This window comes from Haemorhous mexicanus, chromosome 20, assembly GCF_027477595.1.
Source record: "Haemorhous mexicanus isolate bHaeMex1 chromosome 20, bHaeMex1.pri, whole genome shotgun sequence".
In the NCBI taxonomy this organism is placed as follows: domain Eukaryota; kingdom Metazoa; phylum Chordata; class Aves; order Passeriformes; family Fringillidae; genus Haemorhous; species Haemorhous mexicanus.
Window position 1 is genome coordinate 4,350,307 of NC_082360.1, and position 19,158 is coordinate 4,369,464.

Genomic DNA, 19,158 nt, shown 5'->3' on the forward strand with positions numbered 1-19,158 from the left:
GAGCAACAGTCATGGGAAACCATGGAAACGGGTGGCAGGCACGTGACAGCGTGTGCTGCACTCCTGCCCTTGATTTATGTCCCACCTCTGGGACCAGATGCAAAAATGCAGGGCTGTTGGGATGGTTTGGGATTTTGAGGCAATGGAGAATCACCACTGCTTCACTCCCCACCTCCTTTTGTGGAGCAGGATGGCAGGGCTGGGCTCCTGCCAGGGCCAGACGTGATGAGCCCAGGGAAGGAGACAGAAATCTGGAAAAAGCTGGGGATTTCTCACTTACTTTTCTAATGTTTTCTAATATTTCTAAATTGAGACTTCTGAGCCCAGACATTTTGACTCCTGGTGCCAAGGAGAGAGAAAAACTCCTGCTGCACCCAGGAACCATGTGCCAGGCTCTGAGCCCGGGGTGGACTAAGGCACCAGGTACAAAAGCTTGAAGATTTCTTTTCTTTAAACACACAGCAAGTGATAACCAACACTTGACCCACATTATCCCCCCAGCGTACACATTGGTCAGTATTTGATTTTTCCCCTTTTTGAAATGGGACTTTTTCCCCTTGCACTGCTCTGCAATTTTGCTGTGGGTTTAAGCTGGGTCTCTCTGGGTTTAAGCTAAGTCTAAAGCACCTCTTCCCCTGCACCTCAAGGGAAGGTGATAAACTCAGCTGTGCCATCCCATGTCCAGAGGGGTTTCTCTGCTGCCTGGTGACCACCCGGGGACATTGTTTGAGCTGGGGCTCATGGCTGTTCATCCCAGTGACTAATGGGCAGAAGGGAAATGCAAACTTGGTGAAAATCTGATGATTCAGCAGCTGCTGGTGGTGTTATTGAACAATTCCTGACCTCTGGCAGGGTTGGGTTGGCCACACTGCTCTGTTGTCACACTGGTGGGTTCAGCAGCTCCCAGCTGAGCTTTGCTCTTGAACCAAGGGGTTCAAGGCTGTGTGGAGCTCCCAGTCTGTCCCAGCACGTGTTCCCTGAGGGACCCACAGTGGGGGATCTGTGGGCAGCATGTTCTCTACCAGCTCCCACTAGCTCTACAAGAGCAAGTCTGCTGACACCACCAGCCTGGCGGCTGCTAATGGGGAGGTGGCCAAGGCTGGTTTGGAGAAGAAATACAGCAAAAAGCCTCGACACCTCTGCAATAACAAAGCTCCAGCTCCTCAAGGGGCTCAGCCATCCCTCAGGCTGTCAGAGCAGCACCCGCAGCCCATCTGTCCGTCTGTCTGCCCGTCTGCCCTGGCAGGGTGCGCAGGGCACACCCGCAGCTCCTCTCGTCTCTGATCCCCCCCGGGGCACTCGCGGTTATTACAAGTCTCCGTAGGATTTTCCGGCTCTCTGTGCTAATGGACTGTGCTGTGAGTTTAACATGCCGGATTGCCAGCGAGCTGGGAATGGCATTTGGGTAAAAACCAGCCCCAAAAGCACACCCACGAAGGCGGCGGGAAGCCTGGAGTGGAGGTGTTCCCTGCCAAGACGCTGCCAGGAGCGATGCAACAGACAATAATACCTTCATTTCACGAGTGCCTGAACTCTGAATCCCTTTCAGCTGGGTCGTGCCACGAGAAGGGAGAGCAAATTGTCAGCATTAAAAAAGTCCCCATGGGACAGACCATGATCTCTTTTGGGGTGGCAGAGAGATTCTCGCAGTGGGGAACCCTCGTGCTCCCCTCTCAAGCCGAATCTCTTCGCAGCCCAAGAATTGGAGGTGAGGGGTCTGTCCTTCAAAACATCACCTCCTGCAAAGAGCAAAGCCGGGGCAGGACTCGGCGCAGCCAGCGGTTGGGCTAACTTTAACTCAGCACTGGATTCTGAATTTCCTCTGAGCTGTTTACAAAGGGCTGAAAAAAAACTTCTAGCACTACCTCCCCACGCCAGCCCCGTCCTGATGTTGCCCAGAACATCTCTCTCATCCCTCCCTTTCAGGGAGGAAAGGAAAAAAAAAAAAAAAAAAAAAAAAGGAAAGGAGGGAGGAGTGGGAGAGAGGAGGAGAGAGGGAGAAAGTGAGCTCACGTTCACACATTGGTGAAGAGGCTGGTCTTGCAATGCCTTTGAATATTTTACTTTTAGGCAGTTCTCATCAGTCAGCCACACACATCCGAGGCGAGCTGAAGCTAACTACAGCCATGGACAGCACTAGGAGATCTCAAATCTAATCGCACGCATCATTCCTCCGGGATATTTTTTAAATTCCATATCCAAACACGCTGACAGGCAGCGGCACTCACACACACGCACTCACGCTCACACACTCACACACACACACACACACACACACACACACACACACATCCACACGTCGCAGAGACGCCGAGCAAACACCTTGTCTGCTCTCGCAGGATATACCCGCTCACACACATCTCTCTTTATCTCCTCCTGGCTTCCCGGAGGATCCTGCCGGCTGTTTTTCATGGAGAAAGTCCAGGGAGAAATGGAGATTGAGAGATGGGAAAGAAGTGAAGAAATTTCAGACGCAGAAAAAAAGGTTATTCAAGACATATGGAGCAGAGTATATGCAAACTGCGAGGACGTTGGGGTCTCCATACTCATCAGGTATTTAAAAAACAAACCAAAAAAAGGAAGCAGCAAATCCAACTCAATCTCTATATAGCTCAGAAAGAGGCAGAACAATATATAGAACTGAGTGGAGATGAATGACAGCGAGTGGGGAGCTGGCTGGGTGTATTTGCTGCCTGGGAGCAGGGAGGGATTCACAGCGCTCCTCGGATTCCCACACCTTTGAGCCGGGTGGCAGCGGCGGGGGGAGCGAGGGGAGCCTTGCCGGGGACTTTGGGGGAAGCTGCTTCCATGCTAAGGTCACCTTAACCTGCGGCCGGCGCCGGGGGGGCGGCGGAGGCGGGGGGAGCTCAGCCCCGGGTGCGGGCGGGTCGGGGCTCTGGGGTTTTTGGCCCCCCCAGGGAGGGCGTGCGGATGGCACGGGTCCGTTGCAGGCTGGCGGGTGAAATAATGCAAGTTGGGAGCCAAGATAAAACCCAAGCAGGTGTGTCTCCGAGGGCACCATCTGTCCCTCCGGCGGCAGCGTCGGCGGGAAGGAGAGCGCTGAAGTTGGCGGTGGAAGGGGCTGTGGGGGGCACGAGCAGGAGAGGGGGCAGGGGGGGACAGCAGCCCCGGAGGGGGGTGTGGAGCATCTCCCGATGGCAATGGGGCACAGACAGCAGCTCAAAGCTCTGCACCTGCAGCCAGAGCAGGGGAGATGCTCTGGAGCTGGGGAGCAGAGGCAGGCGGGGGTTATGTTGTCTGGGAGTAAAACCATACCCAGGTACACCGGGAAAGAGCCAAGAGGAAATCCCACAGGGTCCCACTGACACTGGGAGTTTGAGGTATCAGTGGGGTATGGCACCAACAGGCCATTTCCCTTATTGAAGAGGACAAGGAGAGGGGCAGGTGAGATGCCTGCAATGGCCAAACGGCAAAGAGCAAAGATCCTGTCCAGAGCCACACCACCCATCCCTGGTGTCAGGAATGCTGGGATGTCCCTGGTCAGACCCCACCTGGACCAAACACCAGGCACCCCAGGTAGGGGTTGTGTCCTTCCCGTTTTCTCCTGAACCAGGGCACTGTGGGTGTGCAGGGAACCCCTTGGAAGGATGTGCTGTTCACTAATAATCATCTTGAAAGTTTTCCACTTGACTGAGCTAAAGCCCTGAGCCCACAGGGTCTGCAGGGAGCAGAGCCTCCCTGGACATCACAATGAGCAGAGCCAGTTCCCCTCCAGGCTTACTGCCAGCACTGCAATGGGATTTTCTTACCAAAACCCCTCTGCAGATTCCAAAATGACATTGGAGACCCCTCTCCACCTCCTTCACAAACATTTCCTTCTCTCAGAGCCAGATGATGGCTGAGCCCATTCTCCCATGGCCCCCACTCTGTGTAGGCAGTCAGGGCAGTCGGGAGGTGACAGTTCCATGGCTGGGGACACCAAACCCACCTAGGCTGGGTCTGAAATGGAAATGGCAACAATCTGTGGGTCACAAGATTCCCTCAGCCCCATCTCACAAGGTTCAGTTCATGGCTTGGCCACCAGCCATGCATGGCCAGCCCCTTGCCCAGCAGCTGGGTCATGCCACGGTCCCATCTGCCAGCCCTTCCAGGTGCCCACTGCCCACAGACAGAGGGAGGGTGGCTCTGTGCCCACAGCTGGCACTGAGGGACACGTGGAAATGCCAGATTCACCCAGGGCAACTCATTGCTTTTGGAGTCCCCATGGTACTTGGAGCAGGGTTGGGCATGAGGGGAATCAAGGTGTAGCAGTGGGGACTGGGTGGCCGAGCTCTGATCCCAAGTCAAACTTTCCCAGCAGAAGTTTTTGGTGCAGTTTGGGGTTTTTTAAATCCAGACAGAGTTGTGCACTGTGGTGAAGGTTTTCTCCTGCTGTGACAACAGGGCAGGACAGAACTGCCTGCTAGGGTGAACCCTGGCTCTTTGGGAACCTTTACATCCTTAGTCATGGCACGTGCCCTGGCCCATCCCAGTTAAACCCACCACCTGCTCCCTCAGCCAGAGCTTCCCTGGGATGCTTAAAGTGAGGTCTGGCCTTGTGCATATCCCTGGGGAGACCCATGCCATGTGGGAGAGGTACCATCCCCTCCAGCAGCACCGGCTGGAGCAGCAGATCTGCCCGCACCCGCCTGGCACAGCCAGTTTGTGTCCATCCGGTGACAATCCCTGTCCCCAAAGTGGTCTTTGCACCGCCACTCTGAGCCCAGCTGTGAGCTCGGAGCTGCACCTGAGGTCCCAGGGGAAGCACGTGGCGGCCCAAAGCAGGGCAGCTCTGGCCGGGGCTGGGAGCACGGGGCTCGGAGCTCAGGGCAGCTCTGGCCGGGGCTGGGAGCACGGGGCTGGGAGCTCAGGGCAGCTCTGGCTGGGGCTGGGAGCACGGGGCTCGGAGCTCAGGGCAGCTCTGGCCGGGGCTGGGAGCACGGGGCTGGGAGCGCAGGGCAGCCCTGGCCGGGGCTGGGAGCACCGCGCTGCCGCGCCCCCAGCTGCGCTCGCAGCTGGCAGAGCTGCGGGAGAAGTGGGTCACGCGTGGGGGCCGCCGGGAGCCCGGGCCGGCGGCAGCCGCTTCCCAAGACGTGATTCAGCAGCTCCAGAGGTCGGGGCTGGGGAGGGGGCAGCGGGCGGCCGCTGGTGGGGTCGGTGCGAGGTGACCCCCCCAGCACATTTTGGGTGGGCACACACACAACGTGCCAGGGGCTGGGAGCTGCCCCAGTCAGCCTCTGCTTCACCACTGCCTGTCTGGTGCTCCCGCTCACCTTGCTAGGGAAACTGAGGCAGAGAGGGGTTTGCACAGGTGGGGCCAGGGAGAAGAAAGGGGGTGCGTGGCTGTGGACCCCCCTTTGGTGCAACCCCCACGGGCAGAGTGGTGAGAGCAGGCAAATGTGTCAGCACTTCTGTGGCTGGGGTTGTGACCAGGGTCTTGGCTGTGGGTCTGTCCCAGGTGGCAGAGGGTCTGTCCCTGCTTACCTGCTCCATCCTCTCTACATCCCTTCAGAGCTGCTGAGGGCAGGGAATTACATTTTCCCATGTGGGAAGGGCTGGGGGGTTGCAGCTCTTCTGAAATTAATCTGGGACCTGATCCTGTGCTCCGAGGCTGGAGGCAGGGGGGCAATGCCCACCCAAAGGCAGTGATGGGGGGATCTGCAGTGCTGCCATCCTGCAGGAACCCAGCCCAATTCCCTTTGTCCCTAACCAGCATCCCACCCCTCCACCCCCAGCCTTTCTATGCATTGCAGGTGGGGAAACTGAGGCACAGAGCTGGGCATCATGTTCCCATCCCTCATGGCTGCTTCTGATGCTTGAACCCACAGCAAACCGCTGGGGTCCTGCCCAAGCACCATGAGTCCCTGATCTCACAGAGCTCTGGGACCCCGGGGAACACAAACAAGAATAATGGGGACTGTGGCTGAGCAGCCACCGGATCCTGGGAATCTGCACTCTGTGGTTAAAACGATGTCGCTAATTGACAATTTCCTCGGTGGGGAGCCTCGCCCCGGAGGAAGCAGAGTCTCCTCGACACGCTCAGCTTCCTCCTCGGGAGCTCTGGGGCCTCTGCAGGCTCCATCTCACAGCTGCCTTAACCCTTGCTGGAGCTGGAGCAGGAGTTGGGGCTGGAGATGGAGCTGCTCATCTGGGGCTGTGCCTGCTGGCAGAGAGGTTCCCAAGGAGGCTGGCTGGGACCCCTGGGCTGAAGCTCCTCTGTAGACTCCCCATGGCCCCGGGCTCGTTTCTGTGCCTCAGTTTCCCCATCTGTTATTCAGGAATGAGTCTTTTTTGACCCCTCTGTCAGCACAGAGCTCCCAGCCAGAGAGCAGGGCAGCCTTCAGAGCCTGCTGTGCAGTGCAAGAGCCCTGCAGCCCGTGGCTGTCCCTCCCCAGGGTCCCCCTTTTCTCCTTCCAATAGTTTATTGGCAATGCTGTGACACAGGGCTGGGGCATGCAAACACCTGGGGATGGCTCAGCCCTCCACAGCACACAGGGGCTGAGAGCACCCCGGGGTGAACATCAGAGGGGCGTTGGGACCCTCTGTCCTTTGCAGACCCCAGCACCCCAGGGCTGAAAGCTCCGCCTGTCCCGGCCGGCGCAGGCGCTCACTCCCACACCCACACACACGTACCATAGGCACAGATGTGAGACCACAGAACTTTGTGGATTCCAGAGGGGATAAAACCCAGTTTAGATCCCAGGAGAACCTGGACCAAATGGTAATGCCATGCCAAGTGCAGACAATGCGACCTGGCTCAGCCACCGCAGGCTGTGCCACCTTCACAGGGCTTCTCCATCACTGTTCCCTCTGTCTGCACTTCAGAGCCATCAGCTTTCTAAATTTCCGCCTTCTCCATTGCTCCTGATGTGCTCTTTCCCCCTCAAGAGGTGTAGGAGGGGAAGCAAAAGGTTTGCCAATGCAGGATCAGGCCCCTGGATTTTGGCTGCTGCTTAGTCTGAGCAAACACACCTGGATTCAGACACTTTGCAAAGAGCTTTAAAATATGAAAGCACTCCTTGGATGCAAGGTATTATTGTGAGTTCTAGGTTAAAATAGTAAAAATTCTGACTAATGAGTCTGGCAATGCAGAAAAAACCTTTTTTTTTTTTTTTTTTCCAGCTGAATCAAAAAAGTATGGGCTGATTCTACCCAAAAATGGCATTTAAAGAAGTGATTTTGCAGCTACCCCCAAAGCCAGCATGTTTTGTGGAGGCGTCCATAGGGAAAGGCTCCATTCCCGGCTGCTGAAGGACACATTTCAGGGCAAAGTGGCTCAGAGAGGTGCAATATCTCTCTTTGAAAAGGGCCCAGTGAAGACCAGCAGCAGTGTCCCTGTCCCACCCTCATGAATGGTTGTGGTCAAGCTGGGGAGATGTTTTTGTGAGGACAAGGAGAGCCAGAGAGCAGCAGGGCTCTTCTCTGCTGGTACAGGCACGCATAAGGGACATTTCCCAACTAACAAGCACTCCATGAGCACTGAGGGGGTGAGTGAGGCTTTAACAAGCTCGTTCTCAAAACAGCCCCTTCTCCTACCGCTGCACTGTCTCTGATCACAGCTCCCAGGACCAGCCCTTCTGGCTTCTCCATGGCCAAGGCAGCCCGGTGGCAAAACCTCGGGGCTGCCAGCAGCTCTTGGCATATCCAGAGAAGAGCCTTTCCCATGTCCCCTCTTTCCATGCTGCCCTTGCATCACCTGCAAGCCACGTGGGGGTAAATCTCCCACTCAGCACCCCGAGACCCGCAAGGATATCGGGGACCAAGGCAAGCGCAGAGAGCCAGCAGTTTGCCCGGGCAGTTTCCCTGGCTGTGGAGAAAGATGGGTCGGTCCCAGCGCTGACAATTCCCCTCCAGAGCAGGCGGGGATGGCCAAGCCACGGCGGTGCCAGCCGGCCCCGCTAATGAGGCTGCGGTGGAGCGGGGCCGCACCCGGAGCGGCTCGGCGGAGCTTCAGGGCTCATTAAGTGCAGGGAAATGTCAGGACAGCCCCGGCCAGGCTGGCAGGCGCTCAGAGTGCCTGGGGAACGCTGAGTGCCGGCTGGCTGGTGATCCTGCCTGAGCTGAGCCGGCTGGAAATCACCCAGGGAGTGCTGGGTGGGTGAGGTGGCGGTGGGCAGCAGCCACACACAGGTTCACAGTTTGAGTGGAACATGGACCACGTCCTTGTGGATGTGTCTTACTCACCCCTCTACCCAGCCAGGGGTCTTCTTCCAGCTCCAAGGGAGGTGGGTCTCCAGAGACACGTGGGAAAGCCACTTTGGTGCTGTTAATTCACTTCTCCTGTGAAAGCTGTCCTTACCCCTGCCCTAAAGGTTCATCTGTGCTTGGGCTGAATCCACTTATGTGGTAGGGAAAACAACAGCAACGAGGGCTTGGAGGTGTGAGCTGTGCACACAGAAGTGAGCAGCACCTGCCCCTGGGGGTTTCTAGCTCATGTCCAAATGTATTTGGTGGAATCTTTGCTGAGGAATCTGCTCCCAGCCTCACTGGGATGTCCTGGTCCCTCTGCCTTGGGCATTGGGGCATTACAGCCTCTGAGCATTGTGCTGGATTCTGCTCCCAAGCCTTTGCAGTGGGATGTGGGCTTCACCTGGAGGAAGGCCAGCTACACATTTCTCTCAGCTGCAGAAGAAGTTGAATTTAGCATTAGTGTGTGGATGGGGGGGCTTGGCTCTTTTCCCTCCAGACCTCCCATGGCAGAGCTGGAGATGTTTCCCACCACCATCTCCACCTGCCCAGGAGCTTTCAGAGAGAGGACACAGGAGCAGGCAGGCACCATCCTCTTCCTAGTCATTGGATTTGCCTTTTTCTGTCTTGCTGAGCTGTGGCATCGACATGGCTGAGACCTTCCTCACCCTGGGCTGGTTAAACACCCAGGCAGCACCCAGCAGCCTTTCCCCAGCCTGAAAAGGAGATGATGGGCTACAGGTGGCTGGGAGGAGCAGGGGGAACATGCAGGCAAAGCAGTGAGCCAGCCCTCGGCATAATAAATAGCAGCAGCACACAGCACCTGCCTACCCATTATCAGCTGCTTTGTAGGCACCCCAGAGAGGAGCTGGAAGGAGAGGTTTGAAAGGGACACAGAGGCTCCAGGCTGCCTTAGAGTTTCTCCCACGTAGAGGGACGAGGCGAGAGAAAACATGAAAGCATTGGTAGGTTGAGTCACCAACCCTGGAGGGATTTAAGAGATGTGTAGATGTGGCACTTGGGGATGTGTTTTAGTGGTGGGCGTGGCAGTGCTGGGTTAAGAGTTGGACTTGGTGATCTTGAAGGCCTCTTCCGACCTAAATGATTCTGTGGAAATCTAGGAAAAAAACCAGTCTCCTAGTGCTGGCTGGGGGTTCAGCTGAAGCCTCCCAGCAGATCTGAGGGCTCACGAGCATTTTTACCCCACAGTTTGCAAACAGGGGAAGTGAAGTAGCAAGGGTTTAGGTGCCTGGGGGGACCAGGCAGCATCCAGGTGTTCTCTTTACAGCTGGGGAGGAAAAGATGGCTGGGCTTGGAGCTTTGCTCCATGCAGGATTTGCTCTGTATGCTCGGGGGAAAGGGAAGAAGGTGGGGGAGATGGAGGAGATGCCTCTCCTAACAGAAAACAGGTTTCCAGTAACTGCAGTGGGTTTGCACCTAATTATTTCCTTTGGCTCTGCTACTGGGAATGGTTGTGTCCTTAAAGTTGTTACAAGGGCAAAAGAGAGAGGAAAAGCAATGCTGACATCCTGTCCTCTGGGTCCAGATGTAGCTGGCAGAGTACAAATTAGCGGGTGGAGAATGGAGTCGCTTAAAAAGAAATTTAATGAGATTGGTATGCAGGCATCTGGTTCCTATCAATCATCATTTTGTGTGATATGCAATGGTAAATATCATCTTTTAATGACTCTGATGGAGAAAAAAAAGCCCAAACCACACACATGCACACATAATGATCCAAAAAACTTCCAGAGCCCGAGAGGTTTGAAGTCTCCAAATTTTCTGTAGATGGAAAAACCCCAACAGACACCTCTTCTTACTCACTATTGTTGGATTATTTTATTTCTTTTTTTTTTTATCCTTTCCTCTGGTTATATTTAACCTTTGTGTTAAATTAATCTTCTCTCTTTATTAACAACTACCACTGAGTGAGCATCCTTCCCTCTTCTTTGAGGTTTGACAGCTCAAATATTTGCTCCAGGGTGAAGTTCTTGCTGCAGGCGCCTGCTGCTCTCCAAGGAGAGGTTGCTGCAGGTCTCTGGCCATCCATAGGTTTGCTCCTGAAGATGTTTTGGGCTCCTCTGTTTCAGTTCTCCACCAAAGAAATCCAGCAGAGAGAGGACTGAACACATGAGCTGAGGGTTTGCTGGTTTTACATCCCCAGGGAAAGCTGCTGGGCTCAGCTCCTGTAAGGGCATCAGCCTGAGGGTCTGCAAAGCAGGGAAATGTTGGAAACCAAGTATTTGGATCCTTCATTGGTCTGCTTTCATGCAGGTTGGGATATTTTGAGGGTTTAACCAGTCTTTGTTCCTGGCATAGCTGGCCAAAAGTGGGGAGAGGTGGAGGTGATGGTCCCAGGGTCTCTTTTTGGCCCTTCTCTTGTTGGGGACACACTGTAAATCCTCATGATGCAGAGGTCAGTCCCCCCTTGCTATTACCTTCGTAGTTCAGACCAGGAATTTTTCTCAACTCATTTCCCATGCCTTGAGACCATGCTGCCCTTCAGCTGAGATCAAATACAGCTTTTCAGGGAGCTTCCCATGGTTTGGGGTTCAGAGGCTGAGGCATGCAGGGAGCAGCTGGCAGCCTCCATTCCCTGCCTGGGGCAGCAGGTCCCGCTTCCAGTGACATCCCTGGCTCCCAGTGCCTGGGGGGAGCCTGTGAAGGGGAAAAATCCATGAGCAGGGATGGTTAAACCCACAGCTCTGACCCCAGCAGGATGATCCCTGCTGGGGCTGCAGGGCTTTGCTGGGTGACTGGAGCTGCAACAGCTTGAAGAGAGGTGGGGAGGGATGGAATGGAGGCAGAGGGATGCTGAGTCCAGCTGGAAAAAGTGCTTCCATTAAACCAGAGTGGAACATTTGCCCTTCTGAGGGGAAGTGCCCAGGGCAGAAGTCACAGATGCTGGGAATGATGTTATCCATGAAGCCTTAGCCAGCTTCATCCCCCAGCACCTCTCTGACAGCTCTGGGCTGAAGGACTGAGCATCTCTGTGGCAGCAGGAGCTGGAGACAGCCAGGCCTGGGAGTGATTTCTCCTGACAGGGACCAGATGTGTCAGGAGGAGCTGTGCTGGGGGGAGGAGGCTGCACAACAAGAAGAGGAGTTTTGTCATGGGTCCCCTCTGGGTTTCAAAAGCAACACCTCATCTCCCCCTTCCACCTTCCTTCCTCCCCCACCCTTTCTGCCACACATTCTTCACACCTCCAAAACCTATTTTGGGCCATCTGATGAATCCCAGCTGCCTGAGGAAGCAGCAGAAGCCGTGGTGCACTCCAGGCACAGCTTCAGCCGCTTCCTTGGCAATGCCCCCAAGCTTTCACAAGCCAAGGGAGCGGGGGAAGGAAGGGAGGGAGGGGGGAAAAGGAGGATAACAAACTGGTAAAGGAGACTGGTACTCAATATTGTGATTATTCACTGAGTGGTGAGTGGGGAAGAGGATCCCACCTGGTTCTGGAGAGGAGGAGTGATGGTTGGAGAGAGAGGTGGGATGGGTTCAGGTTCCTGTGGTTTGGGATGGTGCTTGGGAAGGGGGTTAGGAAGGGAAGCAGGCAGTCTGCCTGGAGCCAGGAATGATGGGGGACAGCCTGGGAGTACTCCACTGCCTCCTGAGCATCCTTCACCAGCCCAGGAGTGAGGGACAGCCCTGTGGGAGGGAGGGAGCTGGGTGCTAGTGGGGAACCAGCACTGATGTGGTTCTCTCCTGTATAAACTCCGTGGAAGAGGGTGGTTAATGTGACTCAGGTGTCAGCCCCAGCTGCAGTCCTGGCATGGGTGCTGTTGGCATTGGTAGCTCCAGCCTTGGTCCCCGTTACCTTGTGCCCTTCAACTCCCTGTCCTCTCCAGCCCTCCACCTCCCTGGGGAGATCAACATATCAGCTGTGACCGCAACTTCATTTCTTTCAGCTGTATTTCATTGGGGTTGATTTAATCCTGCAGAAAAGAGGGTCCCCAGGCCCCCCCCCACCCCCCCACAGAGGGGCTGCTGAGTTTTTGAGTATCCTTGTGCCGGGAAAAATATCCCAAAGGACCAGTGACATCAGCTCAGGCCTTAGGTCCAGCTGGAGACTCTGGTTGGGCCAGTTGGACAAGGGGAGACTGTTCTGGGTGGCAATGCAGAAATAAAGCCCATGGGAGCAAGGAAGAGGGGTAAGGGCAGGCTGGATGGGATAAAGAGAGGTATTCATGTTCATCTCCAGCTCTCTGAGGCAGGATGAGATGTTTTGATATATGTGGGCACATATCCAGCATCTGGCACCCCTGGGTGGCGTCTCTGGGCATCAAGAACTCAGTCTTGCTTCTGCTTGGAGAATGAATATCCAGCTGTGATGACCTTGTAACAGATGGGTTTGGGGACAAGGCATCAACCTGCTGGTTTTCAGACAGCTGAATGCTGCAGCTCCTGGGGAATTTGATGATAGGAAAATCAGCCCTGGCTGTGAGAGACCCGGGGGGTGGATTCCACCATCTCCACCCCCGTGCTTTGCTTTAACCCCTCAGCCTGCTCTCCCCCTCCTGATGGTATTTTACATCTGCTCTGTCTGGAAGGTTTTTTGTGAACTTCCCCTCGGCCAAGCAGTACTTCAGCCAGTTCAAGCACATGGAGGACCCTCTGGAGATGGAGAGGAGCCTGCAGCTGCGCAAGCACGCCCGGAGGGTCATGGGGGCCATCAACACTGTGGTGGAGAACCTCAACGACTCTGAAAAGGTCTCCTCTGTCCTGGCCCTGGTGGGCAAGGCCCATGCCCTCAAGCACAAAGTGGAGCCCATCTACTTTAAGGTAAAATTAGGAGCAAAATAACCTTTGGGCGCCTGCAGGAAGAGGGCAGGGGAGCAGGAGCTGTGGTGGGCTGGTGCTGCCTGGCCTTGGCTGGGTGTGGGGGCTGCTCCCCACACAGCTGGAGTGTCCCACTGTGGCACTGTCCTGTGGAGAACACCATGCCCACTCACAGCCAGTGCCAGAGCACCCAGTGCCTCCCCCACCCAGGGAAACCCACCCGGCTGTGCCCACATTTGTGGCTGTGTCCCTCTTCTTCTGCAAATTAAGCACAATAGCAGGGACTTAATTAGTTGGCTAATTAGCCCCCCTCCAGCTCTACTTGGTTTCTTTTTGATGGGAATAATAACACCAAAACCACAGGTTTTATCCCCACATGGGCATTCAGTCAAGAGGTGGGGTTGATGATGCTTGTGGGTTCCTTCCAAGCTGGAATATTCTGTGATTCTGTAAATAATTTGAGGTGCCCAGACTGGGGAGATGCCTCAACCTGCAAGCAGCTCCCTCCTCTGCTGCCTGTCCTGTCTGCTCCCAGAGGTGTCACCAGACCTCCAGGATATCTGTGTCCTACAGACAGCAGCAGGATTCAAGTGTTTTTGTAGGAAAAAGCTAAATTTGCTGTGAGCAGCTCCCTGGCAAGTTACTAACCCCTTCCTTGCTGTCGGCCTCCCCTCAGAAACTCACTGGTGTCATGCTGGAGGTGATTGCTGAGGAATACCCCAACGACTTCACCCCGGAGGCACACGGAGCCTGGACCAAGATGAAGACCCTCATCTACACTCACGTGACAGCAGCCTACAAGGAGGTGGGCTGGGCTCAGTACCCCAGTGCCACCCTGTGAGCGCCCAGGGGGCCACCAGAGGGGCAGGGAGGGCTTTGCTCACCCCAGGACTTCGCTCTGGTCTCTTCTCAAGATCTTTGCTCGGTTTGGGGAGCCCGGTAGGGCCAGTTCTGTCAGCTGCCAAGTCACAATTTGATCTCCATGGGGTTTAAAAACTAACTAAATAAGCCAAAAAAAACACAGAACCGTGAAGGGTGTGGGTGGGTCGGGGTGAAGCAGTTGCAGGGGATGCTGGAAAGGGGATGCAGAGGGTGAGGGGAGAGCTTTGGTTGTTGGCTCCACCTTCCTGTCCTGGCCTGTCCATCACCACCTCCCAAATCCTGCACCTCACTTGCACCATCTCAAAGTCCTTTGCACAAGTGCTGCTGCCCCGTTCACTGATGAACAGCACAACCCTCATTTTCCATGTGAAGCCCCTGGCTAAACCTGGCTGTTGGGGGCACACCTGGAGCCCTCTGACTGCACCGAGAATGCTTTGCTTTGCACTTTGTGTGTCACCCTGCAGGGCTGACAGCCAGAGCAACTCTGGGTGCCCATCACCCCGTGTTCCAGGTGGGCAGCAGAGCTCCCCTCTCCTGTCACCCACAGTCCCTGTCCTTGGCTGGCTGGTGCAGACCCTCCTGGGGTGGGAGAGAAGCTCTCCCACAGCATCAGAGAGTGGAAGGAGGGGGATTCCCTTGGGGGGATCCCTTGTGGCTCAGAGCATGGTGTGTGGGTGGGATCCCTGTGCCATAGGTGGGGAGTTGGTGAGTCCACCCACTGCCCTCCAGCTCCCTGAGGAGGGGCTTGGATGGAATATGGTGTGCCCTGGGAGCTGGTGTGTGCAGGTCTGTCTGCCCAGCTCTGCCCTGTCAGTGACAAGGGGGGGTCAGGCTGTGACTGGAGGAGGAAAGATGCCACAGACATATCAGGAGGGATGTCTGTCTGGTTATGAGGAAAGGTCCCTTCTCTGTCAACACTAATAAATACCTTGTATAGAGCATATTCCCGCCCTTGTGGTGAGACTGGGCTCCTCTAAATAAAGTGCCTGGTAGAAATCAGCCCATGCAGGAGCTGTGTCCTTCCTGGGACAGCAGTGCTCCTGCCTGTGCCTGACAAAGGCTTCTCCCACACCCCCAAAACGTGGCTGCAGGGCTTGGAGCACTCATCCCTCTTCCAGCACCAACTCCTCCTGAACCTCCAGGTCAGTCTGCCTGGTTTGTGCCTCAGTTTCCTCTGTGGATATGAAAAAGGGAGGAGGAGCAGTCCCATTGCCTCCTGCCCACATGTGGTTGGATTCATAACATTTCTGGGAACTGAATGGCAAAGGATTGAGGATGAAATGTCAGATGTGCTGGGAAGCTTTGGAATCCTTGCCACCCAATATTTCCCTAAAGGCCTCTGCTATTTTTAGAGCTCAAGCATTAAGGGCAATGTTATCTGTTGAAGAGGGAGGAGGGTTCCCTTCTGAGATTTCCTCTGGCCTTGCTCCACCACTGTCCTGGAGAGCTGGCAGCTTCCTGAGAGAGACCAGCTCCACTCCTGGATGCCAGCTGGACGGGCAACAAGCCCACAGCTCCAACTGGGATCCCCACAGCCACCCTGGGGACATCCCTCCACTGTGAGGGCAGTGGTCACTCCCCCAGGCTGACCTCCCTCCTTCAGAGCAGACAGACAGACAGAAACTCCTGCTTTGCTCACCTGTGCTTTTCACCATCCCCAGGAACAGAACAGGTTTATTGTGTCTCAAAATAGCCCCAGCACTCCAATAATGTCACTGCAGCCACTCTGGCCTTGCAGTCCTTTCCTTCCTACATCCCACAGTGCCACTGATGGAGAGGAACAATGGGGCCTGGGGCAATGGCACCTCCTGGGCACCCATGGAGAGCTGGGTGGCAATCACAGCTGGGCACAGCTGTCCTTGGCATGGCAGCCTGCAGGATCCAGGGGGGTGTCAAAGGAAGGGACAGGCACAGGGTGACAAGTGATGCTGCTTTGCTCATGGGGTGGGCTCTCAGAGTCAGCATCCCCAAAATTCAGCCCCCCAGCCTGCACTGATGAAGGTGCCAATGGCTGCAGCCTCCAGCTCCCACTGGGGTGTCACAGTGGCTGCTCATCCCTTGGGGTCAGTGGAGGCATCCCTCCAACAGCTGCTGCTGCCTGGGGTGGGGAGGGATGGGAAAAATCTGTTCAGCCATTGACTTCCCTCCAGTGCAGGACTGGAGAGGGATCACTTGGATCAAGACTGTTAGATGATGTCTGTGTGTGTGCACACCACGGGACTCATGAGCTTGGCTGACTCCTGCCAAGGCCTTGGGGCCAGCAGCACACATTTCTGAGCAGTTCATGCACTCCCTGTGTTCTGCAGATGCTGGGCCAGGGGTGTTTCCGTACAGGGATGTTTCATCTTTAGACAAAATTTGCACATTGACCTTTGAGGTTAATAATCTCCAGGTGGGAATTTTATTTTTACAGTGCAAACCCTTTCCCTCCCTTCCCACAACCAAAACTGAGCTCCCAGTCTGCAGAGAAGCCACTTTGGAATGTCTGGAATTTCTCCATGTTCATACCCAACCTACCCTTGTGCCTTGGCTTTTGGGGAGCAGCAGCAGGGAGGTTCCCCCAACCTCCCCCTTAAACAGTGCTTTGGTTTCTCCTTTCTTTTCTTACATCCCTAGAAAAGCTGACCCACGGCCTCCTGTGCCCACGTGTGTGTGTGCTGGGCTTGGGGTTTTCTCCAGGCACTTTTTCCTAAAGCAGATCCAGATGTGTGCAGCTGCTGTCCCTCGAGGAGCACCCCCCATCAGCCAAATCGCAGCCCACTCCAATAGATGCGAACAAAACCACGTTTATTTTTATCAGCTTGCTAGGAAGTGACATGAAGCAGGAGGGCGGCGGGGCAAGGCTCGGGAGGGGAGGAGATGGAGATGAAACGAACGCCCCCTCTCTGCCGCCCGCAGCAGAGGAGGCACTGCTGGAATCCAGGAACATCCTCATTTGGGGAGAGATGGAGATCAGCAGAGTAAGGAAAAAGCACCATTCCAGAGTGACAGGGCTGATAAATGCCGTGTGGAGGAGCAGCAAGGGGGGCCGTGTCCTGGCTCTGTGCACGGCTCTCTGGCACAGACACATCCATGCACAGCCATTGCTGTCACTGCCAGCCCACTGCTCCCCCCAGTCCCACCACAGCTGACTGGGGCCCCTTTATCCCTGTTTTGCTCAGGTCTTGCTTTCTGGGGCTTGACCTTTCATTTCCTGGCACGCTTAGGCTGAGCTTTGCTCTCCTTGGAGGGGGCAGGTAGGGGCCAGCTGGCAAAGTCCTTTCCCCAGGGCTCACAGGTGAGAAGCTGAGGCTCAGGGCATCACTGCCAGCACATGTTGGGGTACAGCTGGTCTCTCCCCTGCCCGTGGAGGACCCTGTGCCCCCCAGACCCAGCCAGCCCCTGGCTTTGCCAGCACCTTGGCATTATCATCAGGGCTGGGCTTGGAGCTGTGATCCAGGTGGGAAAGCCTTTGTGCCTCCTGCCAGAGGTAGAGAAATGCTGAGTGAAGGGGAATTTGGTGTCCCTGGGGCAGGGTCTCCCCGGAGCACCTCATCCTGTCTCTTTGGCAGCACCTGCTCACATCAGCCAGCTCTTGTCCCCTCCCCTGCAACTCAGTGTTTGGTCAGAGGGAGCTGAGCACTGGGGGAATGGGGGGCACTGGGCTGGGATGGGGCACAGATCCCACCCACTGCGTCTCCCCCTCCATGGCCAACATTCGTGGCAGGTTTAGCTCTGCAGACACCCAGCTAGATAGAACCCCCAACACCACCAGAACCCCTATGGGCCTTGTGCCACCAACCTCACCTTCTCTTGGAGGGTGACAAATCCCCAGGGCAGCCGAGCCATGAGCTCTCCCGGGGGAGGTCCTCACATCTCTGCCACTTTGTCCCAGGAGAGAGGTCACAGGGTCTCCCCAGTGTCTGAGGGGATGCTCAGAGACTTCACGGGGGGACCAAATTTCACCTGGCTGGACTCTGGTGCCAGAACTCAGCCTTCCCTGCCCCTGGCCATAGGGAAGCTGCCCTGGTGTGGGGATGTGGGGGCCAGCACCACCAATGCCCGGCAGAGGGATCAAAGAGAAACCCACACGCTGACCTTGGACCAGCTGAGGGAAAGGGAGGGCCAAAACCACCCGCCTGGTCTGACCTCTGTGCCAGGCTGCCAATTATTTTCCATAGCTGAAGTTGTCTCTAACTGTTGGTATGTCTGACCCAGCCCCAGCGTGACCCACAGCCATGAGTGTGGTCTGATGTAACTCCGTGTCTCTCCTGTTCCTGCTGCAGATCCTGTTCCTGTTCGTGTTCCTCCGCGCTTCCGTGCTGGTTTTATACCTGCCTTCGTGTTTATGGGTGTAACTTTGTTTTCCTTTTTGTAGGTTTTTAGTATGTTTGTAACCGAACAAAATGGTGTTATTAAACTGAAACTTGTATCTTCAGTGGATAAATCAATCAAACCCCCTTCAGCTCTGCTTGGTTTCTTTCTGATGGGAAGGTGAGGTATAGAAATAAATACATCACACTGCTACAGTGAGGGGTGTCAGGGGCAGCCCGTGGCCGTGTGGGTCTGAGGGTTCCTGCTCACATTGAGGGAGTTTTTTGGCAGGAAAGCAGCAGCAAAGGGAGTGGATGTGCCCACCAAGGGTGGTAGAGGGGGCTGGAGGCATCTTAGCAGTGCACTCCTGTGGGGAGGGAAGGGTTTGCCCCTCCTCCAGCCTCTTCACTTGGCTTTCAGGTACAAACCAGAGGGGTCTCTCCTGGATCAGGAGCTATTCCTGTGCCTTTGCCAGCCCAGCCAGTCCAAAACGCTCAGTGATGGCCACAACGCTCAGCAGCCATGGCCACCGAGGACTGTGAGACTGTTCCCAGCCTGTAAAAATAACAAACAACTCCCTGAGCAGCAGCAGCCCAGTTTTCCACGTCTCAGTCCCTGGGGCTCCCCCTGCCCCTCTCACTGAGGCTGGATCACGTTGCAGGGGATGGGTCCCAGAAGGGTTGGGTCACTTTGTGGTTTGCCCCCATGGGTCTTTCCAGCTCCCTCGTTTGCAAAACAGGCCCTCTCAAGTTCAGCTGACACTAGCCAACCTTCCCAAAGTTGCTGGCCGAGCATGGACAGTCAGACAGACTCGTGCTATGGTCCTATAAGCTCCATTGCCATGGGATCCAAGGCTTGGAAAACAAATTCCAACAATCCTGTTTATTGTGCTCCTCTTTATCCTGAATCCAGAACTATCTTCCAGTGATGGGAAAGCCCATCCCACCAGGGTGGTAGAAAATAGCAGCACCTTACCACAAACAAATTTAAGGGGAGCAATCCCAGTTTTGGGCTGAGGCT

The 19,158-nt window shown here is 55.5% G+C and overlaps 1 protein-coding gene across 1 annotated transcript; it reads left to right on the top strand.

The window, feature by feature from the left end:
- Positions 1 to 1,992: 1,992 nt before the first annotated feature.
- On the top strand, positions 1,993 to 18,289 carry CYGB (cytoglobin). The gene is made up of 3 exons (XM_059863971.1): positions 1,993 to 2,553; positions 12,735 to 12,966; positions 13,640 to 18,289. Exons 1-3 carry the CDS (start codon positions 2,411 to 2,413, stop codon positions 13,802 to 13,804), a joined length of 540 nt encoding a protein of 179 aa, XP_059719954.1. The 5' UTR covers positions 1,993 to 2,410; the 3' UTR covers positions 13,805 to 18,289.
- The last annotated feature ends 869 nt before the right edge of the window (positions 18,290 to 19,158 follow it).